General features: G+C 34.0%; 11 protein-coding genes and 1 non-coding gene across 12 annotated transcripts, besides 1 other annotated feature; 7 read left to right on the top strand and 5 right to left on the bottom strand.

The window, feature by feature from the left end:
* Positions 1 to 111: 111 nt before the first annotated feature.
* On the bottom strand, positions 112 to 2,982 carry BEWA_010460 (DNA repair helicase, putative; the record flags this gene model as incomplete). The annotated part of the gene is made up of 1 exon (XM_004831238.1): positions 112 to 2,982. One exon carries the CDS (start codon positions 2,980 to 2,982, stop codon positions 112 to 114), a length of 2,871 nt encoding a protein of 956 aa, XP_004831295.1.
* Positions 2,983 to 3,474: 492 nt separating this feature from the next.
* On the top strand, positions 3,475 to 8,232 carry BEWA_010450 (hypothetical protein; the record flags this gene model as incomplete). The annotated part of the gene is made up of 1 exon (XM_004831237.1): positions 3,475 to 8,232. The coding sequence occupies one exon, from the start codon at positions 3,475 to 3,477 to the stop codon at positions 8,230 to 8,232; it is 4,758 nt and encodes a 1,585-aa protein (XP_004831294.1).
* A 448-nt stretch (positions 8,233 to 8,680) lies between these two features.
* On the top strand, positions 8,681 to 9,768 carry BEWA_010440 (vacuolar sorting protein 26, putative; the record flags this gene model as incomplete). Its single annotated transcript, XM_004831236.1, has 9 exons — positions 8,681 to 8,722; positions 8,756 to 8,852; positions 8,890 to 8,955; positions 8,987 to 9,116; positions 9,151 to 9,229; positions 9,266 to 9,346; positions 9,380 to 9,455; positions 9,491 to 9,559; positions 9,593 to 9,768. The coding sequence occupies 9 exons, from the start codon at positions 8,681 to 8,683 to the stop codon at positions 9,766 to 9,768; spliced, it is 816 nt and encodes a 271-aa protein (XP_004831293.1).
* A 1,753-nt stretch (positions 9,769 to 11,521) lies between these two features.
* On the top strand, positions 11,522 to 13,479 carry BEWA_010430 (hypothetical protein; the record flags this gene model as incomplete). Its single annotated transcript, XM_004831235.1, has 13 exons — positions 11,522 to 11,614; positions 11,651 to 11,710; positions 11,744 to 11,806; positions 11,845 to 12,008; positions 12,048 to 12,240; positions 12,274 to 12,396; positions 12,467 to 12,580; positions 12,621 to 12,677; positions 12,726 to 12,854; positions 12,891 to 12,949; positions 12,979 to 13,150; positions 13,186 to 13,341; positions 13,474 to 13,479. 13 exons carry the CDS (start codon positions 11,522 to 11,524, stop codon positions 13,477 to 13,479), a joined length of 1,389 nt encoding a protein of 462 aa, XP_004831292.1.
* Positions 13,480 to 13,492: 13 nt separating this feature from the next.
* On the top strand, positions 13,493 to 14,122 carry BEWA_010420 (hypothetical protein; the record flags this gene model as incomplete). Its single annotated transcript, XM_004831234.1, has 3 exons — positions 13,493 to 13,642; positions 13,726 to 13,879; positions 13,929 to 14,122. 3 exons carry the CDS (start codon positions 13,493 to 13,495, stop codon positions 14,120 to 14,122), a joined length of 498 nt encoding a protein of 165 aa, XP_004831291.1.
* A 266-nt stretch (positions 14,123 to 14,388) lies between these two features.
* On the top strand, positions 14,389 to 14,460 carry BEWA_010410. The gene has a single exon. It is a non-coding gene; the product is annotated as a tRNA-Gly (tRNA).
* Positions 14,461 to 14,578: 118 nt separating this feature from the next.
* On the bottom strand, positions 14,579 to 14,812 carry BEWA_010400 (hypothetical protein; the record flags this gene model as incomplete). Its single annotated transcript, XM_004831233.1, has 2 exons — positions 14,579 to 14,752; positions 14,789 to 14,812. The coding sequence occupies 2 exons, from the start codon at positions 14,810 to 14,812 to the stop codon at positions 14,579 to 14,581; spliced, it is 198 nt and encodes a 65-aa protein (XP_004831290.1).
* A 351-nt stretch (positions 14,813 to 15,163) lies between these two features.
* BEWA_010390 (hypothetical protein) lies at positions 15,164 to 15,495 on the bottom strand (the record flags this gene model as incomplete). Its single annotated transcript, XM_004831232.1, has 2 exons — positions 15,164 to 15,334; positions 15,373 to 15,495. The coding sequence occupies 2 exons, from the start codon at positions 15,493 to 15,495 to the stop codon at positions 15,164 to 15,166; spliced, it is 294 nt and encodes a 97-aa protein (XP_004831289.1).
* A 179-nt stretch (positions 15,496 to 15,674) lies between these two features.
* On the bottom strand, positions 15,675 to 17,438 carry BEWA_010380 (hypothetical protein; the record flags this gene model as incomplete). Its single annotated transcript, XM_004831231.1, has 4 exons — positions 15,675 to 15,934; positions 15,968 to 16,458; positions 16,492 to 16,661; positions 16,704 to 17,438. 4 exons carry the CDS (start codon positions 17,436 to 17,438, stop codon positions 15,675 to 15,677), a joined length of 1,656 nt encoding a protein of 551 aa, XP_004831288.1.
* A 349-nt stretch (positions 17,439 to 17,787) lies between these two features.
* Positions 17,788 to 18,354, top strand: BEWA_010370 (hypothetical protein; the record flags this gene model as incomplete). Its single annotated transcript, XM_004831230.1, has 1 exon — positions 17,788 to 18,354. One exon carries the CDS (start codon positions 17,788 to 17,790, stop codon positions 18,352 to 18,354), a length of 567 nt encoding a protein of 188 aa, XP_004831287.1.
* Positions 18,355 to 18,364: 10 nt separating this feature from the next.
* Positions 18,365 to 21,544, bottom strand: BEWA_010360 (protein kinase domain-containing protein; the record flags this gene model as incomplete). The annotated part of the gene is made up of 8 exons (XM_004831229.1): positions 18,365 to 18,460; positions 18,497 to 18,567; positions 18,602 to 18,642; positions 18,676 to 18,725; positions 18,763 to 20,655; positions 20,770 to 20,869; positions 20,920 to 21,125; positions 21,161 to 21,544. 8 exons carry the CDS (start codon positions 21,542 to 21,544, stop codon positions 18,365 to 18,367), a joined length of 2,841 nt encoding a protein of 946 aa, XP_004831286.1.
* Positions 20,660 to 20,687: a sequence feature (AT_rich).
* A 955-nt stretch (positions 21,545 to 22,499) lies between the features above and the next one.
* BEWA_010350 (tryptophanyl-tRNA synthetase, putative) lies at positions 22,500 to 23,617 on the top strand (the record flags this gene model as incomplete). The annotated part of the gene is made up of 8 exons (XM_004831228.1): positions 22,500 to 22,527; positions 22,564 to 22,716; positions 22,755 to 22,840; positions 22,875 to 23,035; positions 23,070 to 23,203; positions 23,239 to 23,404; positions 23,438 to 23,534; positions 23,570 to 23,617. 8 exons carry the CDS (start codon positions 22,500 to 22,502, stop codon positions 23,615 to 23,617), a joined length of 873 nt encoding a protein of 290 aa, XP_004831285.1.
* Between the last annotated feature and the right edge of the window lie 20 nt (positions 23,618 to 23,637).

Below are 23,637 nucleotides of genomic sequence, written 5' to 3'. Positions count from 1 at the left end.
AATACAAATATGAATATTTTTAAGTCTTAAAGTTTTATTTTAAACAAATTATTAAAAGGAAACAACTAAGTACATAGAGATCAAAGGTATAGCAACTTATTGCTTTAGTAATTAATACTTTGAATTTTTTAGGGGTTTTATATTTCCATTATATGACCACTTGTTTAATGTCCCCCAATTAGTAAAATCTTTACCATTCAAATGCGATGGTACATCATTTTCATCATTTCTATGTTTTGAATCATCTTGCTTTTCATTGACGTTAGAAGATTCTTTACGCTGTAGAGTATCAGACATATGCATTCTTTGACTGGCGAGTGGCATGGCCTTAGATTTCTGCCCACTAAACATTTTTCTGGACTTGAACTGCAAAAATTCATAGGAATTCAAAGTCTTTATTGTCGTATCTAGAGTAAATGAGGGCTGTTCATAATGCTTAACGGTAGTAGAAACCGGCTCCGAAGCATTCGTAGCTCCCTTGAAAAATCGCTTTAGACTGTCTGTAGAATCGTCTATGGATTGGTAAATTTTTAAGCGATTTGCTACCCATTCACTGATATTTTGCTTTATAGGAGATAGTTGATATCTATAGTCAGCAAGTAGTACAGCTCCATAGTCATTTATATGCCTAATTGAGCGTCCTATAGCTTGATTGATAGCCCTGATTGCTTGGGTAGTATACCAATCATAAGCCAAATCGTTCTTTGCACTTTCAGTTTCACAATTACCATTTCGCCTCAGGTAATCCATTTTCAATGCAGTATTGTCATCATATCTATTGGGATATGGGATTCCACATACGAAAACTCCTCTACAGTAATCATCGCTAAAGTCAATTCCCTCCGCTATCTTCCCACGACAAATTCCGATAAAAATAGAACCTTTGCCACTCGTAATGTGTGACTTATATTCCATGATTTGCGCTTGAGTTAAACCGTACGAGCTATCTAACTTACTCAGTTCCTGATAGTTTTCAGCTGAATTTAGCTCTGAGGACCGTGACTCTATAAATATAGATTTAAACATTTCCATCTTACTGTATAATCCAAGTTGTTTCCACATTGATACTGTTTGGTTCATTGCTGGGTAGGACCCAAAAAAAACTAATACACCCGAAGGTACACATTTTATAAATGACAAAAGGGACTCACCTAAAGCTTTTACATAAGGTGTGGTCGCCCTAGTGTTATAAACAGAGGATAAACTATGAGGATCATCCTTATCTCCTGTTACGATTCCTGCCCAAACCCTGGAAGGTTCTATTACGTGCCTGTTTTGTAATTTGATTTCAAATGGCAACTTATTCCCACCAATTTGTTTTTCTAAAACATATAAAGGTGCTAATGTTCCAGAAGTAAGAATAATTGAGCGTACTCCTTCATCCTTTATGCGGAGAAATGTAGGGACCGCTTGTAAACATTCAAAATTTAAGATTTTGGGTAATATGTGAGTATCGTTCTTTGTATTAGAATATTGTATCGTTTGCCTATTTTTTATTTTACTGTTCCAGCCTGATGTTGCAGGTTGTGTAGTTGTCAAACGTTTAGAATTATCAAATTTTTCATCATTTGTTATGAACACATGAAAGTACTGAGGGCAAGTTAGCAATTCCTTGGCAAAAATACGCAATAACATAATTCTAAGTGACTCTAATGACTGTAAATCTTCTTGTAAAGTTTTGTTATCATAATGAGAAATGAAAGAGTCATCTAACTGGTTTGTTTGTAACAATCCATTTGACAACATACTTATAGATTGCCTAATTATTTCATCTACTTTCAATAATCTCAGTTCGTTGAATCCCAAAACATCTAGCATATGGGTAACGATATCTTGTGCGTTATAGATTATGTGCTTCCGTTTGATTTCCTTAACAAACCAACATCTACCTACATCATCATGTCTAGTAGGGCTATCTATTGCGTCATTATATTCATCCAAGACAACATTGGATAAGAATTCATCAATATTCTTTAGTGATATAGCTAATCTTGATAGTGCAGATGTATTAATGGAATGCAAGGGTTCCTTGTCTTCATTTTTAATAGAGTTTAAGTATGTTTTGTGGAATGATGCAAATCTCCTTAAAGCAGCCATATATCTGGCTATATCAACTTGTCTAATATAAAATGAAGCCGCATTTTCGGCGATTGATTCAATGTTATGCGCCTCATCAATAATTAATATGGCACCTTGTAAATTAAGTTCCATAGCTTCCCTAATAGTTGTTGACAATAAATAGTTGTAAGGCAACAGTGTTAAATCGGCGGATTCATGAGCATCTTTAACTGCATAATATGGACAACACTTCTTTGATTTTCCTAGAGATACCATATCTTCAATATCCAGCAATTCATAGAATGACATATCTTCGTTCACTTTTCCCATTTTTAATCCACTATGATAGATACACTTGCGATTTTGTACCAGATTCTTGCATAAGGCATTCAGAGCTTCACCAGAAGAATTGCCTCTAGCTGGATTTATGCATAACTGATCCCTGGAACCTAATAATACCGCCTTTATCCCTTTAGAATTAAATTCATTAGTATAAAGGCTCTTTCTAACTTCCTTAAGGACTTGTCTTAGCTGTGTATGCGTTCTGGATGCATACACAATGTGGATTCTATTCCTATTTCGTAATTTTGTCTTCTTTTGGTCACTAACTGGTGTTTTCCTTAAATCTGACATTTTATTCAATAGTGAGGATTCTAGGGTATATTGATTATTATTGGCATTGTCAGTTGGTGCATTAAAGCCACCTTTGTTATTAAATTTGTTGTTAAGTAAGCAAGCCAGAGAGGAACAAATCAGTGAAAGTGTCTTTCCTGTACCTGTTGGAGACTCCAGGAGGGCATTTTTCCCATTTTTAACAGCTTTAATAACTGCTTCCATGTATAATTTTTGGCTCTGGTAAGGAGGATACGGAAACCGTACCTCTACCCCTTCAATTATATGAAGGGAGTCAGGATCTTTAGCCATATCTACAACAAAACGGACCTTTTGATCTACAGATGTAGAAGGTAACTAAGTCGATAACTCTAAGGGATTAACATACAATGTCTGATGTGCAGTTGAGCGAAGATACCTATTTCCATCATTTCCTGCAAAAAGCATTTAAATAATACTATGAAAGAAAACTTGCATGATTATCAAGCAAGAATGAAATAGCTGTCCACTAGTCGCACATCTTCAACCATATATTTTACAATATATGTCCGGTAAATCGTTGTTTAAACTGATAAAATAACAGTTAAACATACTTTTAAACCGTTTCTGTCCATGTAAAAAAATATTTTTTGATCCTATTGGTTATTCTAAGGTGGAAGGCTCACACCTGACCTTGGTTATGCTAATTAGGCATATCCATAATCACTTACAAGATGTATTTTTAACTCATAAGTTAACATGTTCAAAGATCGGATAGATAGAGATCTTTGAGATGTGCTGTTGGAGTGTAGGTAGTTTTTGAATATGACGCTAGAGACTAGCTGTCTAGATTCTGGGTTTTTATGCAATTATAAACTCGTATATAGCTCAGATTTTATCAAATTTCTGAAAAAATTTGATGAAAATTATAAAAAATACTATACTACACGTAATTGGCAATGTTTAAAGAGATATGTAACATATTCGATTAATGTGTTGGACTATTCACCAGGATGTGGATACTCTGAAAGGGTTAAAGAGTTACTATTTGAAAATTCAAATAGTCTATCCAGCTTCGGAGCAATACAGGCAGATAGCGAAGTTTGTAGTACACATTTCGAACGAAATGATAATAGTTTTGAATATTATGGATTATTATCCACTATTATCTCTACATCAAATCCTAAGTTTTATGACAATCCTGATCTAGGAATTCCGGAATTGGATGCTATAGTTTCTAAGTACGTAACATATACAAATTTGTATACTTCACTCGCAGACGTTTATGTAAGATTGTGTGAATTTAATTTAGCATTCAAAAGTTTGATTGAGTTGTCCGTTATTTTGTATTTGATACGTTGCGATGTGAAAGATCTCATAAAGGCACTTGGTAGAAAAAATGTTGTAGCCGATTTACCTGCGATTTGCCGTATGTTAAATGAGAATAGGATATATATTGATGAGTCATACAACATTGAAAATCCAAAGATAATTCTAAAAAGTTCTGTCAGATATTGGATTCAGGAAATTCAATTTGAGATTTGGTCAGTGCTTGTAAAAATATGGTTAAGAACCCCTTGTATATATTCTGTAACTAAAAAAATTGAATCGCTAGAATTGTCATCTAAGGTGGAATTGTTACTTAATTTCGATATATTTTGGTCAAACAATAGATATTCATTAAATAGAGAAGTTAACTGTATTAATGATCAACATGAATCCATTGATTTTTGTGAGAATTTATTATCGTATTCTAAGTTAGAATTAGGAAATTTAAAGATAAATTTAACACAGGAGTTTATAATTTCCTATTTATTTGCTCTGCCATTTAATTATCAAGGATTAGTCATAGAGGGACTGCTTTTTATCTCCCACGTTTGCAGAGATTTAAGCCATAGCACATTCTGTTACATTTATTCCATTTTGAACGATGCTTTGAGTATTTATACCTGTATGTTGGCTAACATTCTAAACATAAAGGGTTGGTGTAAAGATGTTCAAGTATCTATGCATTCCAAAGATCTATTAAAGACAGAATATAAAGGATTTGTTATACCACATACAATATTTATTACTCATGACCAGCATATATTCAATGAAAAGGTGTTTTGTATCCCATCATATTCTAATCAGTTGAATTTATGGACAGAGAAAGGTGAAACTTCAAAAACAGATACCATATTTTATGAATTATGCAAGTCTTGTTTTCTATTAAAAGATGATTTAGAATTCCAAATATTGTTTAATATTTATACCATTGAAAGTCCTGGTATTATTTTTTCAGAAACTATTACTCTCCCCTACAAATATTTTAATGTAGCCATTGATAGACACTTTGTTGGAGGAAAATCCCGGACTTACACATGCTCTAACTACAGTTGCAAAATATCTAGCACAAAAATATACGCCAATATTTCAAATGAACAACAATACGCTACTATATCAAAATCAATCTCCCTATGCAGTTTTATACGTGTATCAAAGTTACCTAGACCCTACACAAAGGAACGTAAGCTTAAATTTTCAACCGGAGAATATCCACGTCTAAAATATTTAAAGGCGATTAAGTATTCAAGATGTGATATATCATCTGTTCTAATCTATGGAGTACCGGATGTTATAGCATTTTCCATTCTCTCTCTGTTGTTTTCGTTTGGTGATATATATTCATATATCCATTATAGCCAATCTATTGAATTATTGCATTACAAAGATTTGCTTAAGAAAAAACAGAGAACATTTATTAGATATTTTCTGCCTTTAATCCCAAGTCGATCGACTAAGCAAACAAAGAAAATATTATCGTTTCAAAAGCACATAAAGAAAGAATTTAAGGAAAATTTGATATTTTCCCATTGTTCCGTTTCTAAGGTTTTGAAGAAAACAATCTCTATTGCTAATGATAAACATATTCCATTACTTCTGCACCAATGTTTTCCTTTATACTCGAATTATATTGAAAAACATAAAGAGAAGGAAACATTACTAGCAAGAAAATTTATTCTAAAAATCTGGGATAGTACAGGAATTCGTAAAGTGAAGGGTTACATTAGATCTTTACTCAACATCTCTAGATCCAATATACTAACATATAAGTTCAAGCATTTTCATAAACTTAAAAGGATATTATCTCCGAATATTTCCCGTGCTCCAATAACTCTTGGCCTCGGTGTATTGGAAACAGAACCGTACAGGATAGATTCTTTGTCATCAAGGTTAAATTGTGTACACATTTCTATGACTCAAGACCATAGATTTTGTGAATTTTGTCACAAGTTTAAAATGTTTGAGCATATGGATCATATGTTATTTACACTAGATTTGTTGGCTCATTTCTTGTTTACATATGGCATTGGTAAAAAATGCTATACAACGCCCTATTTAATAAAATCTGTGACTTCGGATCGTATAAATCATTTTGGAAAACGAACAGATTTGTTTGTTAAAGATAATACAAAAATATCAGGAATAAATAAAGTAATATATTCCATTCTAGTCAAGGAAAAAAAATTTCATTATCTACCTAAAGTTAACACACTGAAAATACTAGAGGAATTCATTGAGAACATTATATTACTTTCTTTTGCCACATTTTTTAGTGAAAACTACCATAACAAACTTATTTCAAGACTTTCAATGGTTAAGTTAATGCTTGGAAGGTGTAATCTATTCCTAAAACTCATTCTACAAACTTTATCACATGGAAGTTACAAAACAAGCATATCTTATAATGGCAAACATTATGGCTTATCTGAGTTCGAGCCGAGCTTCAAGGCTATTTTAACTTGGAAAGCGTTTATAGAGTTGTTTAATAAACCATTTACATTCCAAGATTTTTGTAGTATAATAAACGATATTGGTTTACTTCCCTGTACTGACATTCTAAACAGTCACAGAATTTCTAATATGGATGAGGAATACATGGTTAACATCGGAAAACTAAAGTATCCGCCATCTAAGTTATTATTAATGGATGGAGTGTCTCATCTCAAATTATCGAATAATGCTAATACTCTGTGCTCTATACCAATAACAGAAATTCAAAGTGATATGATTTATGTTAGGACTGGATCTAAATTAACATATTTTGTAATAAAATCGGATAGAAATACTCGAAAAAAATTGTATTCGGAATGTAGCATGCATGACAATAGTATAGATGGTATATCCCTGCTAATGTCATCCGCCAAGTTAATATTTGAGGCTATTTCGTTGGATCCTTTGGATTACAAGGCATGGTTGTATCTTTCACATTGTGGACTTTTCTTGAATGATTATTATTTTGCTTACAAATGTAGTAAACGTAGCATAGAATGTTTTGACTCATGTATAGCTAGCTGGCTAGTGTTTATAATAAGTATCAGCTCTAGAGTAAAAACTTTTGCACCGTCTAAAATGGGTCTGTCGCCTTGTAATGAAAATGTTACAGTGTACAACACAAATATCCAAACTGAGTGCGTAACGGAATTAGTACCTTCACCATTTTATCCTATATTATATGGTAAGAATGATGCGCATTATGTTATGATGAATTATGTTGGAGGTGATCTTGATAAGTGCCTAAGTATCATATATTCTCTTGATCATTTTAATGACATTTATCTCAACAGTGCATTGTTGCAGTTGCTCTCTAGAACTTCCAAATACTATAATCCAATATTCCCATGGGAATATGATCATTTTTCTGTCCATATTATTGAACACAATAATCTTGGTTTCTTGCCAGAACCAAACATTGCAAATTCTACTACAGAGGATAGCTATTTAGATGAGGAATATAGCAACTGTCTAAAACAATTAATAAAAAATGCAACTGATAACAAATTAATGCTCTGTTCTCAGGTTTTCATGGGTTCCATAGCCCAGATGTTTTCAAAACGTGAATTTAATTTCCAATGCGGTTGCCACGCTGACAGTATTTCTTTCTCTGGATTAAAGGACATAGGCCTAAACTCGCTTGAAGAAGAAATCTATGGGTGGATTACATGTATCGAGGTACTGGCCCAAACCGGCCAGCATGAAACATCACAGCTACTTCTCCCCCTCCTAAAAAATTATGTGGATGTGTACGAAGTTGTAAGATGTAATAAGGACCAAGCATTTGTGAAAGCCCCTGTCGAGAAAGCGGAGGATACTTACAAGAATGTTGTGGAACAGAGTCTTGGTTACGAGAGCATCATAGGAACCAACCTAGGTTTGGAATTTAAATTTCTCGAAATGTACACTAGGTGTTTTAACACTAAAAATAGTAGGCATGATTTAACAAACCTACTATCACATATCCGTGAGGAAAGTCTAAAACAGTATTATAGGAAATTGTCACTCCTGGAGAATAGGATCCTAGTCGCATTAAATCTCTACAATGAATCTGTAGAGTTGTGTGGTCAAATCCACAGAATAAATTTTAGGAGTTCACAACAAACAGACTTTGAATTGGAGTCTATAAGTTTGAAGGCTTATTCATATGCCCTAAGCAGGGTCCAAGAGTATTACAAAGCGTCCATAGTGGATATGTTCGCCAATCAATGTAGATTAACAACACCAATAATAAAATTAGACCTCTGTCTAAATGTTCCTCTCTAATTTGTGTACGTGTTACAACTACACACGTGAAACCTTAGTTGGGTGACATGAAAATATGCCAAGATAAGCACGATTCGTGATTTTTTTCTTTATATTGATATTTTATTTCGCTTAAATTATACCATAGTTTTGGTTTTAGATAGTGGTTCATGTATTATGTTATTATGAACTAACTCAGTAAATTCAACGAATATAGTCGATTCGTACATCTCCATGTCTGCATTACGACAGAATTCGTAGATATTCACAAAATATTTGGTTTAATAACCTACCATCGCAAAAATATCAACGTTTTATAACTCTCACAATGGTACGTTATGAACATATTTGAGCAACATCAAAATACACACACCTGGATAACATCACTTTGTAGCTGTCTATGTTTTTTGGAAATTCATGTTCGGTAGACGTCGAAATAGATGCTGATCCTAGCAGACCATTTATTAACATGGACCCTAATAGAAAAGGGGTCAAGTGTCCAATATTTTCGGTATGCTACCGGATACCCTTACGATTATCTTAGGACGGTGAAGAAATAAGTGGAACAGCTTTTGTAAGCATTAAACCTGGTAAACGTCTTGAACATTCTGGAATAAAAGTAGAATTGATTGGGCAGAGTGGTAAGTGTAAAGTCAATTTGTGATAGCATACATATAGACACGCTTTATGAGAAGGCTGGTGTTTATGATTTTTTTGTAATGTCCAAGGAAATTGAGTCTTCGGGTTTGTCTTATTTGTAAAAAAAAAATGTTAGGAACGTTAATTGAGAGCAAACAATACAAGTGGAAATTTCCACTAGTAGGACTCGAAAACGAGACATACTACGGAATAAATATTAAGCTATACTATTTCATAAGAATTACAATAACAAAAGGATATGGAGGGTACGTTTTCTAACATAAAATAACGTACGATCAGCACAATTACCAAGGATACCAGTTTTGCCATACAAAATTTGGGCATTCCTCCAGAGATTAATGACACAATAAAAATGGAGGTAATTCTGCATTAATTTCGTGTAACAACATTTTAGGTTGGCATAGAAGATTATCTTCATATTGAATTTGAATACAACAAGTCCAAATACCATCTGAGGGATGTCATTTTGGGAAAGGTACTGGTTTAATCATGAATTCATATTGACTAGGTTTATTTTCTTTCTGTTGCTATAAATGTAAAGTTCATGGAAATTGCAATTCAACGGGTTGAATCGCTTACGCTTGGTTTGTATTTTTTAGATAAAATATACTGGACATAGGTCGTAGTACGGTAAATGAGACAGTGAATATTACAAATTTCGAAATAATGGATGGTGCTCCAATAAAAGGTGAGGTGAATATATTTAACTCATATTTATTAGGAGAGTGTATACCCGTTAGAATGTATCTAAATGGTCTTGACATTTGTCCAACATACTCAAATGTTCAAAACAAACTAACTGTTAGACACTACATCAACCTCATGATTGTGGATGAAGACGATAAAAGATACTTCAAAAAACAAGAAATTGAACTTTGGCGCAGTCATTTCGGATAGCTCCTAATAACAAATTGAACTATCCTAGGTTTAGGGTTAAATTATATGTGCGGTCTTCATTTTTCACCTTGTGATTTTGTTGGAATTACTCCAAGTATGGAGTTTTTTCCAAATTTTAGTAGTAGTTCCACATTTATATCTAAATATCAAATCAAACTGTCCTATGTGTAAGTTAACATCCCTTTTCGTCACCACTATGTCTTCTACACTCTTCTAGACATACAATGAGCTATACAATCGAAGGTTGTCTAAATTTCCCATGTTTATCTAGTGGGTACGATTTGAACTTTGTTCACCTGCTCTGTTGGTAGAAAAGTTTCTGGATTGGTATTTCCTATGACTATGATTTTGCCATATCCCTTGTTAAAAAGGTATTTTGAGTATCATAAACTCTGAAAAAAAATTAACTTGACCATGGGTATGCCAGCTTATAAGATGTTCTCTCAGGTGGAGAGTTATGCCTTTGAACCTTTAGCTAATACCAAGTGCATGTCTAGCATATACGAAGGTATTCTCTCCCTCTACTTTAATCCCATCGTTTACTGTTTCTAGAAATATGTCCTGAAGGGGTCTTGCGTATATATAGTTGGGGTGTCTTAACTTTTGAATCAAATTGTCGATCATGTCTCGCTTCTTTCATTTCTTTGTCAGGCTTACATTTCCTCCTTCTCATGGTTCTAGTAGATTTTGTTCTATAATGTTAGTATCCATAATTTTCTATTGAATGATATTCATCAATATCTACCTATGAATCTGTTATTACTACTTTTGCCATCTGCATTTGCTGATTTGTTCTATTAAATCTAGTAATATATGTATATTGTTCGTAATTTTAGTATAATCTTTATTGCAGCCTTTAGGTTAATTTATTGATGCTTCCTGGAAGGAGTGATCTCGTCTTTTCGTGCACATGGAAATTGCATGCAAAGAAGTGAAATTACTTCACGTTCCATTTTTCTGTAGTCATGATGGAACACTCTATTGCATTAATTTACTACTTTATCAAAAATTTTCTTAGGTTTCTCAGATTTGTGTCTCTTTCTCTCCTCTACAAGCATAATAAACAAACGTTTGTCTTGAATCAAATTTCCTATATCGATTGGGTGAAATCCCTTTATTCGCATCCATATTCTCGCTGAAGAGAAAATATTGTTATAATTCTAGGTTTATGAGGAATATTCTAAAGCTGCACTCTGACATTTCTTGCTGCCAATATTCATATACCCTTGAAAACTACCTGCCATTCATTAACCACAATGAGTCAATCACATACTAAGTATGATAACCCATTATTAATACATTCAGATGCGAAAAATACGTCACAATGGAAGATAACACAAACAACCCTTTGGAATGTCTCATTGAAACAACGGATAAGTATTTTTCGGACATATCATTTAACAAAAACCTCATAACTAATGGTATCATCATTTTAGTTCAATAAGATGATACAGAATATGAAGAGATAAATGGAATATGTAAGAGATACTTTCTGTTATACAACGAAATCCGCAATTTGAGGTTAGCAAGCATCGTCATTAACTGAGTATTAGGAGGGACGTAGCAAAGAGAGTTCTGATAATGCAAACATTAAAGGTTGAATATTCCAGTTTAATTGAGAATAATGGCAACCTGAACTCTTTGGTATTAACCTTAACCGGGAACATGAATCAAAAATTTTGTGCAATGAATCAACATATTCAAAACTTGGGTATTTAAAAGATTTTAATCCGTTATAACACAAATAGGAGCAATGAAAGCAGCATTAAACAGTCGTAATAGTAGTATAAAATGCCATCAATCTACAGTTAATAACATTTTACTAGCATTAGATGATAGTGATAGGGTATTTATTTGTTCCCATTTACTATTCCCCGTACAGATTACCTTTAAAAAAACACAAATTTTACTATTTCTTTCGGGAGAAATTAATGATCTTAATGTGAGTTTCAAAATTCAATGTTTTATGTTATAGGGCCGAATAGAATATGTTAAAAGTGGTTACAAAAATGATACAACTATGCTGAAGAATAACATCGTTATTACTTGTTCGATATATAATAAACAGAAATATAGGAACATAAATATCATGATATTGCGAATATCAAAAGAATGGAAAATACTTTGCACGATGAATTGATAAAGATTTTGAACAAATTAGAATTAAAAAAAGTGGAATTTTTGTCACTGGAAGAAAGGGCAATTAATATCGAGAAAACAGCAAAACGACTGACTGCAGAGTTATTTTAGTAGAAGATAATGATAATATAATTATACAGACTTAGTGATCTTGAGAGAAGTGTAGAGTTTTATCATGCAAAATCCATATCACTGGATAGTAGTATTGTCGAAACGAAGAAACGCCACAAATTTGCGCACTTAGAACTACTGAAAAGTGAATCTAATCTAATATCTCTGAAAGACATTCAAGAAGCCATGTATACGAATGAACGGAGCCTCAACAGCAGGATTGTTAGAATAATATACATTTACAAAATCAGATAGGTGTTAACCCATGAAGGCATCAAGACTCTCATTGAACAGATAAATAATGGAAAGCTTAAATTAGATGCACTGAATAAGCTAGATGACCGATATCTCCATGTTCATAACTCGTTGAAGTCTGAGGTAATTATTTTTGGAAGTTTAGTTATTTTCGCATGCTAAATTTGGAAATTAGTCAATGTTTAATACACAGATAGAGAGTGTAAAAAACAAGGAAAGCTATTTTATTGAGAAAACTTCATCAACACTTCTTCTTCTGTCTTCCATTCGTGAATTTAATGAACAACAATCAGAGTTATCTCGTGAGGTACAGATACGTTATGCTCTACACTCTTATAAATATATAGTTAGAGACGATAAATAACAACGTGTGTGAGCTAAATAAGAAGATCGCCGAAATAATGGTACTTCGATAGATACACGTCTGAAGCCAATAATAATATTGAACATAGGAGGAATCCACTGAAACTAAGCGTCTTCACGCAATTTTGGAGAACAGAAAGAGTGAATATAGAGATGAAATGGATAAAAAATGCAGGGAACTTGAAGCGGCGAAATTTGCAACAGATTCATTACGAGAGGTACCCATTTTACCACTGGGTAGATTATTCCTATAGGAACTAATAAAAGTAAAAGAGTTTTTCAAAAAATCACAACACAGATATAAAAAGTGGGAGTATATACGACTTCATCAGCATATTATAGTGAACGGCTCATAAGAGCAGAAGAATATAATAGAATAGCACTAGTAAGAGTTTTAAATCAGATACATCAAAGAATTTGTCAGGATAAAGATGATATATATAATGGGAAATTGAATGTGTTGATAGAAAAAATAGAAAATGAATTGAGTATTGACAGGGCTGGTATGATAAAAGTATGTTGGATAAAGGCAAAATATCAACATTTTAGGCAAAACAAGAAGAAAAGGAATTCACGATAGTAAATGAAAGCTTAGGATTTGAAAGCAAACTTGAGAACATCAAGAGTGAACACAAATCCCTACTACATGAGAAATATAGTGAGGTTACCGCACTGGAGAAGGAAATGGAAGCGCTAGGAATAATGGTAATCTATACAAACATTTTTTACATCCTCTGCAGCAGTGTGTTATGCCTTTATAGTTTGCTTGCCTGGCAATCTACAGAATAGTCCTCGCAGCTATTGTACACTTATTTGTATAACATAAAGATGCTTTAGATTTAGGCATATTTTTAAGATGTCAGATTCACATAACACTCAACTATTTGACGACCTTTTGAGGCATTCCCTAATTATAGAATCTTTGCGAGCTACTTTGGAGCAAATGCTCGCCAATTCATACATAAGGAAGGACATGGCTGGAAAACTACTGAAAGAAGCATCGGAGGTATTTATAATCCATGAATTTTACGTCCCTGGCCAAAACATTAGCTTTAATATTCAATATTAACTATACAACATTTTTTTTAGCAATACCGGCTTCTTATAATGGAAAATACGTATTTTTTACCTAGACATTATATTTTTGGACAATTACAACATTACAAGTTCGGAAAAACGACACGAATTCTTACCATCAAGAACCCTATCATACATTTTTACGCAAATGAGGATGAAATACCAGGTAGATTTTCAAAAAATTTCAAACATAAGAAATACATGTGTATATGTAGACAGCGACTATATGTTGCCCTTCGATATATATGGTACTAACGACGGTTTTACAACTACTCAAACAGAAGGACCCTCGACGCCTTACGCATACAGTGATACTGATGATATGGGCAAGATGTTAAAAACAAAACATCCAACAAAATCTATATGCCTCGAGGGGTATGTACGAATAAAGGCAATTTTAGATATTTAACATATGACCCTACAACACTAGCCTCATCTCCCTCTAAGTAACGCAGTAAATCGTATTTTTTAAAAGTGTGGTAAATATATCTGTATAATATTGAAAGTTTTCATGAAGATTGCCTTTTCTATTTTTTTCTGCAAAGTAAAGATGTACTTTGGCGTATGTATTATGATATCAGATTATTTCGTCCGTCTACACTAGTTCTGGACTCCGCTGATCTACGTTTTACATAAATTTAAATGCTGAATCGTAAAGTTTGGGGCAGTGACGTAGCGTCTGTAGTCCAACGGTTAGGATATCTGCCTTCCAAGCAGGCGACCCGGGTTCGACTCCCGGCTGACGCAGTTGTTTTTACCGAATCTATGTTGTACATATAGAGTACATATGCTTTTATTTTCACATTATTTACTGGCATTATAGGGTATGAGGCGTTTATAATACCGCTTATAGGTCGAATACGCCTTATTTCAGTGATTTTGCATTTATTAAATCTCTAACATCACAAGGGTGCATATAACATACTTGAATAACTTGGAGCATCTTCTGATTAAGTGGTTTCAACTTAATCTTGTAAAATGAGTGAATAGACTCTATAACAGAATCACCATATGACCCATACATGATCAACCACGTTGTCTGCAGAACATATACATGTGTAACATCCAAACGAACCACAGGGGCTATGTATAATATCATGATGCAGATAGAGGGTAGTAGGTCTTGGCAATGTAGAAAAACTCCAGACATAATAAATTGTGTGAGTGATACACAGAATAGCATTGATTTGACAGCGGATGAAGATATGTTTCCAGAAGAATCCAAAGGGAATTGTGATAATTGATATGCTATATTGTGACGGTCTACATAGTATCTGAGTGCAAAGTACAGAGCTGCTAGAGGCAACAAATATGGTATGAATACCCCAAAAAGCAACACCAGGGTAAGTATTGATAGGTGGTATGCATACCAAAATCCCAAATCAAAAAATGGGACTCCGTCATCAACATTAAATAGCACTTGGAAAAAGTATCTGGCTGCAGACAGTGTTCATAAAACTTCGTTACACTTACTTGCTAACTGGGAAATTTGAAGTAGTTGATTGCACGGAATTATAAATGTTGCATTCATCACATGGATAGTTACGTATTTCCATGAGGTATTTATTAACATTTTTCCAAGTTCCAAAGATAACAAATGCACAGCTCCGTCAAAAACTTGCTAAAATCAGATTTTAAATGGATTAGTTGTAAACATACCCATATTGCAATCATCGAAGCAAGCAATGGAACAAATATTGTGCTCGTAAATAGGTAAAAAATGTGTCCAAATAAGAGATACTTTTGCAGGGATGTTTGTGTCCAGAACCCTAAAAATACCATTTAATAGAACTGGAGTAAAATACCTATGTATTTTGATAGATACAATATAAGGGGAGGATGCACCGCAGAGTTTATTACAAGTGTGATAATAGATTGTACGACACCTATAGTCAATTATCAAAGCTATATTTGTATTACCTTGCCAAAATGTGGATCGTATTAGCATTATCGGGCTTCGTTCAATTACTAAAAACATCAAAATGAACACCTTGGCTGTTACCTGTTTCATCTAGGTCGATTTTTGTGAACCTTTTAATCATATTTAGCTTTATAAGCAAATATGTAACTCCCACATAGAAAACTACTAGAAGAAAGTTGAAAAATAGCATCCTTAACAAAACATTGTATCTAGATATGTGTAAATTCAGCCATATCAAATCATTTGGATGCGGAGCTGGTGAAATATGCCACTGAGGTATAAAATCCAATATTTTGTTATCTATATATCATTTATTTTAAATAGAGAACCAACCCTTTAAGATGTGCAGTACTATATTGGAGTCTGCAAATGATACAAAGCATACTCTTGCGGATACATTATGAATTTTGTTTTTTTCCTCTTCAATCTGTATTTTCAAGCGTTTAATCCTGTCTATGTGTTTGAAGAAATGTTGTTTCATGTCACCATAGTATTCATGTGTCTCCTTTTCAATTACAGCCTGGGAACCAGTTACCTCAGCTTTTGCTGTGGGCACATATGTCAAGTTCTGAGACGATAATGATTTGTTGACTTTCTTATCTGATTCACTTTTTGTTGTGAATATTTCAGACTCCCCCAAGTTAGCACTCAAGGAACGTACAATTGAGGTCTTTCCATACGTATGAGATACATCTGAGTGGTTGACACTGATGTCTCTTATGCTTGTCACATCCGACTTATTCAGTTGGCAAGTCGATGAAATTGAAACAAGATCATATAGACCTGTCAACTGTAGTTTCTCATTTTCCAATTCATGCTCATACCTAAACATATCATTTTATAAGAAGTTTTCATACCTCAAGCGCTTACTATGATCCATCACAATATGTGTAGAAATGACCTGTCCAGGAAACAAAGTATTAAAATGGTTGTAAATTAGACTGGGATTAGTTATGCTTTTGTTGAACCCAGCTACCATAATTGTATGAAGTTGTGGCCTAAGTATCGCTGTAACTTGTTTTTTCCCCTAAATGCCGCCATACATAAGATTATATGTATATAAACTTACATCCAGATTATTCCGAAAGATAGATACAAAATAATATGCTATAAAAGAGTAAATCCAGACCATTATATATAGTGCCCACGTAGTTACTTTGCAGTTTAACATGTCCTCAAAAGTATACACAAGAAAGATGTGCGGATTACCTTGACTTAGGAAATATAGGAAGACACATCCATTTATTATAACCGAAAACATAAAGCATATTAGGAGCATTTTGCACGTCTTACTCATAAATTTAAGGTAGAGATTGGCTTCATTGTTTTCAATTTTGTTAGAACAATCATATAACAAAGGGTTCCACCACCTTTCAGAGCTTTTATACTTGTATAAGGCCCTAGCCAGGGCAGAGGCACCTGGTATATCATCAGTACCTATTGAATCATTTGAAACTTTCACATATAATCCAGAATTATCGTTGGATGAAGAACGTAAGTGCGTTATAGTAGCATGTGAAACTGGACCATTCGTTCTAGAATTCCAGCGTATATGGTTTATATTTTTTTTCTCGATAGAGTGAGGAGATAGCACCTTTACAATCTTATTTTTATCTTCTACCAAGTTGATACTATCGCTTAATAATTTTGTAAACCTAATATTTCTGTTAGCAAAGCCATTGTGTGTAAGAGCTATAATTTGAAGACGGTATTTTGACCAGAGGAAAAGAGCCAATGAAAACAAAGTTAGGTCAAATATAACTATGCCTATAAACACCAAATACCCTTTGTCCTCTGACTCCATTGCGAAAGTATGTTTTGGCGATGCGCATTGATGATACGTGAGCTAGCTTGTCTATGCATACCAGGGTAATATTGCACATTTCTATGTTATAGGCGTTTTTACGAATTGTCACTGTTATACATCCACAAAATGTGTTATAAAGCTGGAGTATCTGTTTGTAGGATAACTTGTGTTACATAGTGCTATGGACACCAGATGATAGCCATATACCATCAACAAAAGAACCTATTAACATTATTTCCATCTGATTATATCGCATTGAAATTATTTCATATATTAAATCATTTTTTACCGAAGGTCTATCATGTTTAATCCTAATATCAGATTCTTTGGATACTAAATCTTTACTATGGTCAATAAGATATGGAAAGCTTATGTAAAGCAAGCTTTAAGGGACTTTAAGGTCGACTTTTCACAACCAGACGTTAGAGAACTTCCATCTCATGAAAACGATAGACATTGTTCTAATAACATTGTGGATAGCAAGCAGGAGTGGTGCAAAACTATCGATCGTACCCTAGGATACGCATTTGAGTCCTTTTGCAAATTTGTAGCATCCTCAGCCATAAAGAATTCATTGATAAGGGGGATATATCAGGTTTCCCCCAAGGATATAACTCGTTGCGCTAATGGATTATTCAATCTTAGCACGCCAGGATCCCACGGAATAAAACAGAAAAGACACTTAAAATCTCATAGAGGATATGTAATTTGGAAAGAGAAGGATTCAAACTATATCTCTCCATATTCTATAAAAGGACGCAACCTAAGCATCTCACGGAAAATCGCAAATAGAAGGATAAAATTATCCAAGATTTGCAGTAAGGATACTAGCACAGGTAGATTTAAAATTATGGCTCCAGTCAATCGCATAAAGACTATACTGCTAGCAGATGCATTTCCACTTAGAGCTTAAAATATTTATTCTAAATTTGTCTACTTGAAAACAAAGGATTATCGAGTGCCTCTTCGATAGATGGACGTTCGCTCGGTTCGATAGAAAGTAGACTTTGAATAAATTTCTACACGGGTATAGGGTTTAGAAGTATGAAATAAACCTTGCATTCTTCTGATATTGAACATGTTTGTGGAAATTTCACTCCACTCATCGCTTCTTGATAAACACGTTCTGTAACGTCATTTAAATTTAGTCAAACATTTACCTGATGGTGAAATTTTATTGGCATAACTTCCAAATGGTCGACTGTAATTGTATTTATGTAGCATTTTTACTTACGAGTTGAAGAGCATTTCATATAATATACAGCCGACAGCCCACATATCAATCTGTTTGTGATCGTAATTTGTATATAAATGGATATACCTTGTCCGTCAATAAAATCCTCTTGTTTTTTATCCCAGCTGATAAACACTCCGGTGGCTGATACCAAACTGTTCCCCCTCCACCCCAACAGACATCTACGGCATCGTGTGGAACGATCTTTGATAGACCGAAATCCGCTAGTTTTATATTTCCTCTATGTTTTAAAATATTTCCAGGTTTTAAATCACAGTGGTGGACGCGCCCTTCAGGGAGCATTTTCATGAAACGTAAACCATCTAGAATCTGATATGTCCACATTAGCGCTAATTTTTCCGGTACAGGTCCGTGCAATTTTATGTATTGGTCTAAGTCTCCTTCATCGCAGAGTTCCAAAATTGTTGCAAGCATGTTATCACCCATTTCAAAGCAAGCTTTCATATTAACAATATGCTTATGTGTTCTACATGTCTTATGAATATCTATTTCGTTTTTCACTCTCATAACAACATTCCCTCTTTCTACTGGACTCATGTCATGCGATAATATATGAAGTTTAGCGGCTTGAATCGTTAGTGTAGTAGGATCTAACACTTCCCAGACCTCCGCGAATCCCCCCTTTCCTAGCATATTCAATAGCCTATATCCCCTCTTAAGGGGAGGGAATACTCCCCATTTTGAATTTCTTTCAGCCCAATTTAGTTTTATTTTCTTCAATAGAGCACTTCTTCCGTTTTCTAACTTTCTTTTTAGTTGATATAGTTCATCGTTTGCCTCTAATATCTGCTGCAGCATTAACGACAAGAGCTCTTTGTCACGTGTTTTTGAAGATCTGAGTGTATAAATAACACACAATAAAATTTTCATAAGCTTGATTTCTGCATAGCAACATGTTGTGAATAGGGTACCATCTCTGAAGAAATCCTGGCTAGGAGGAGTTATGGATCGATTAGGATCATTTTCATCTAGCCATCGCAAAGATTGTGGTAAATTAGCAAACCCTAATACCATGTTGTTTCCTGAAAACATAAGAATACTAAGTTCCTGGAGTAATCCACTGTATCCATCCATTTCGCCTCTTTCTTCCATTTTACTGTATATCCACCTGTTTATTCCAACGGTCGAATTCAATCTATTTGAGAATGTCCCATCATCATAATAATCCCTTGAATCTCCATCATAAAAGGACCCTACGGAGTATGCTTGAGAAACTGTATTTCTATCCGTATTGTGAGGTGTACTTTCTGAAACATTTTTCTTAGTTCCATGTAAAGAGAACGGTATGGCATTTACCGCTTCAACATTTGCAGATGTTGAAGTGTTGCATTTTGGTCCAGATTCACAGTTATGAATGCCATCACTGGGAGTGTTATTCATAGTGTCATGTTCTATTACATTGATCTTTGTTACACTAGTCTCTTTGACTTGATTCAAGTCATTTGATTCCCTAACTTCACACGGAATGGTGGTGTCTCTAGATGAGTTGTAGATTTGATCATGAAAATCACCAGTATAATTAGAATTGACAGCGTTTTCTTCGTTATGACTATCAGGAGCCGTCCGGACCGCATTTCCTGTTTGGGTGTGCCTGTTAGAATCACAAATTTGATCATCATCATTTTTCGTAACACAAACATCAATAGTATTGGAGAGGATTTGGACGTGATTATCGATTGGTGCAGTCCTATATCGTCTATTTGAAGTGTTCACTCTATTTGGTGTAGAAGTTGGTACGCAATGAGCTTGACGATTTCTTTCATTATTTCTTCTATAATGTGCTGCAAAAACGCTACAAAATTTTCTCATTCGCTTATTGTTGAGTTGATTTTCCTTGTTATGCTCAGTTATAAAGTCTCTACGTCCATAAATAGTTTCTTCAGTAAAAAGCTCGAATTCGTACATCTTCCTTTCACATTCTTTTGCTTCTGCCAGAATTTCAAAGAAGTAGCGTGATGTCTGCATATAATTTTGAATTTAAATATTATAAACCCACAGAATCAGCCATATTTTTCAGTCTAATTATACGCCCCTGTATATGTACATACGTGTAAGCATATTGTTTCAGCAAACCTGCTTTCTGTACAAATATTTATGGTACTTTGTAAGGATATTGTAAAGCCTCTTGAAATTTGCAGAATTATAGCCTTTCCAGTCTTTAATCAATCCTTTCCTACTAAACCTATGTCAGATCACGGATAAAAGATAAGTGTGTAGACAAACCTATGAGTCGTTTCAGCTTTGTTTCGCATATCTAACATGTTACAGCAATCAATATTGTCAAAGTTTTTGGATTTAATATACTCTTTCATAGTTTCTGCGTTCTTATTCTTATAGTTATTCAGAAAATGCCTTGCTAGATACATGTTGACCGCATTTCTTTTCCACTGAACCGAGAACATATAATGTCTCCTATGTTTTTTAATTTCCTACACGTTTTAATTTCCAGATTTTAGGTTACTACCTGAATAAATACGTCAGAAATATGTCTTTCAGAATCATTTGACTTGTCGTTGTCTTCTAACTGCATACTATCGACAAGCTCCGTTATTTTGCCGTTCAGAAAATCTTCAAAAGGAATTTTAAGCGATTTATCCATTTCATCATTAATTCTAGGACTATAGGCGACCAAAGTGCGCCTAGGCGTCTTAACTAACTTAGGAAGAGTGGGATATTCCACACCAAAAAGGTTAGATTCAGGAGACTTGACGGATTTCACTTCTATTTTACATTGTTTGTAAGGATAATCCAACGGAACAACATATATCTCATCGTCACACTTGGAATTTACAAAGACTAGAGGTATAGTTGAGTCCGTTATCTTTGTACTTAACACCTTCCTCTCCATTGCAACTATTTTTTACCCATATACTTGATTTTGACTGTTACTATCATCTTAGTCCACACATTAAAACTTAATTAAGGTAATAGAGAACCATGGATTCACCCTAATTCCCCATTGGTGTGTATTCTATTTACAGGTTTATTCACTGCTTTACGCTTGGATATTGCATGTTAAAGGACACATAGTTGTATAATTACTATACAATATAGCACTATAGACTTAAATATGCGTTATTATTACCATAAATTAGTTGAATTATGTATTGTACATTTAGAAATAAAAATGTCATAAACGTTGGGGTATCAGAAGAATCATCTCACTCATTACCTCGTTGCAAATATTTTAGTTTAGATCATCAGAAATTCCCCTTCTTTCCTTAGCCATAACCGCGAGCAATGACTTCCACACCTATCACTACTTGTCCACATTATTCGTCTAAATACTCATATTTTTTATGTTACGCAATCATATAATATTTGTTGATGTTATAGCTTCAGATGTGGATGTCTTGCCCCAAACAACATTCTCCTCTTTTGTTTTTCTGACTTGTTCGAATTCTTCTATGAATATGGGAATAAACTAGTTGCCTAATTTTAAACTTATGTTCTTAGACTGCAAATGCTATTCATTATATTACAGTTATTATTGCAAATTTCTATTTATTCCTCACTTGTTTATGGCGTAAGAGTTAAGTTACATTATAATAGGAACAGTTTATTTATAATATCGAATCGGTGTCTTAGATCTCGATCGTTTTTAAATTCTCATGGTCATTGCACGTTATCAGGAATACAGGTTACATCTTACTAACGATACACATTATCTGTTCTCAACGCTACCTTAAAGATACCAGTTAACACGTTATATATAGCCTAGCGGGGATTTACACATAGGAAATTACATAGGATGCATAAACCCCTGCGTAAAATATCAAGATTCAAACAATGATCTCGTCATAATGGTCGCTGATCTTCATGCGTTTTCAGGTTTGAATAGTTCATGTTCATATCTATATCTTACAGGACAAAGGAAATTCTTGGAACCTTATATTAGACATGTTGTGGCATTATCTATCGCTTCAGGAATTGATACTTCGAAATCTACTATATTGCTACAAAGCAATTTTCCAGAAATCCTGGAATTGCATTGGATATTATCCTCCTTTATTTCGCCAGGTTTTAAACTAGATCTGTGGTTAAAGTTTGCCATTCAGAACGTCTATGTAAGCTAAGCCAATTTCGTAATCGCACCTTGGATGTTAAAAACAAAAATATTTCTACGATGCTGTATCCACTATTGGTATTTTTACAGTCCAATATTAAGCGCTAAATAGATGGCATCCGATATATTGTTATTCAAGGCATGTCATGTAATCGCTGGACCTGATCAAATAATACACCTTAACCTGACTAGAAAGATTGCAAAAGTATTAAACAACGCCATTGGTTCGGATCTTATGCAGTTGCCAGAGTTGTTGTCCTTTGATACGTTTAGGTTTGTGATATCAAAGCATATGAATATTTATCAGAGTAAAGTCCCTTTCCGATGGAAATAGTAAAATGTCAAAATCTGATGGCTGTATTATGAATAGAATAAGCATGCTTGATTCGGACGACGTTATACACAGAAAGGTGAAAGCCGCGAAAACAGAAACACAGAGCGGTATTTTAAACTATTAATTAGCCTAAAATATACAGAAAATGGTCAACATTCCCCAGAAGTTACGAATTTGTTGAACATTTATAGTTTTTTTTCAAACAAGACAACTGAGCAAATTTTAAGTGAGCACAGCTCAACACAGCTTTCTCTAATGAAAGAGAAAATGGCAGAAGCTGTGATCGATCGTTTGAAACCAATTAGAGAGTTTGTTAATTAACTATTACACATCTGCTTTAGCAAATATTTTGAGATAATTGAGGACAAGAATTACCTCCACAACATCCTGAAACTAGGAAGAGAAAGACTGAAACCAAGTGTATCTTTAGTATTGAACGTTTGTATAAATAGAGACATACAACAAATTTATAGGAATTGAAGTACTTATTGGGACATTTTGGCACCAAATGTCCACGATGAAAGATTATTAAAATTTACCT

This window comes from Theileria equi, chromosome 3 (assembly GCF_000342415.1).
Source record: "Theileria equi strain WA chromosome 3, complete sequence".
Classification (NCBI taxonomy): Eukaryota; Apicomplexa; class Aconoidasida; order Piroplasmida; family Theileriidae; genus Theileria; species Theileria equi.
Note: the sequence above shows the minus strand (reverse complement) of the source record. Positions and strands in the feature narration are given on the sequence as shown.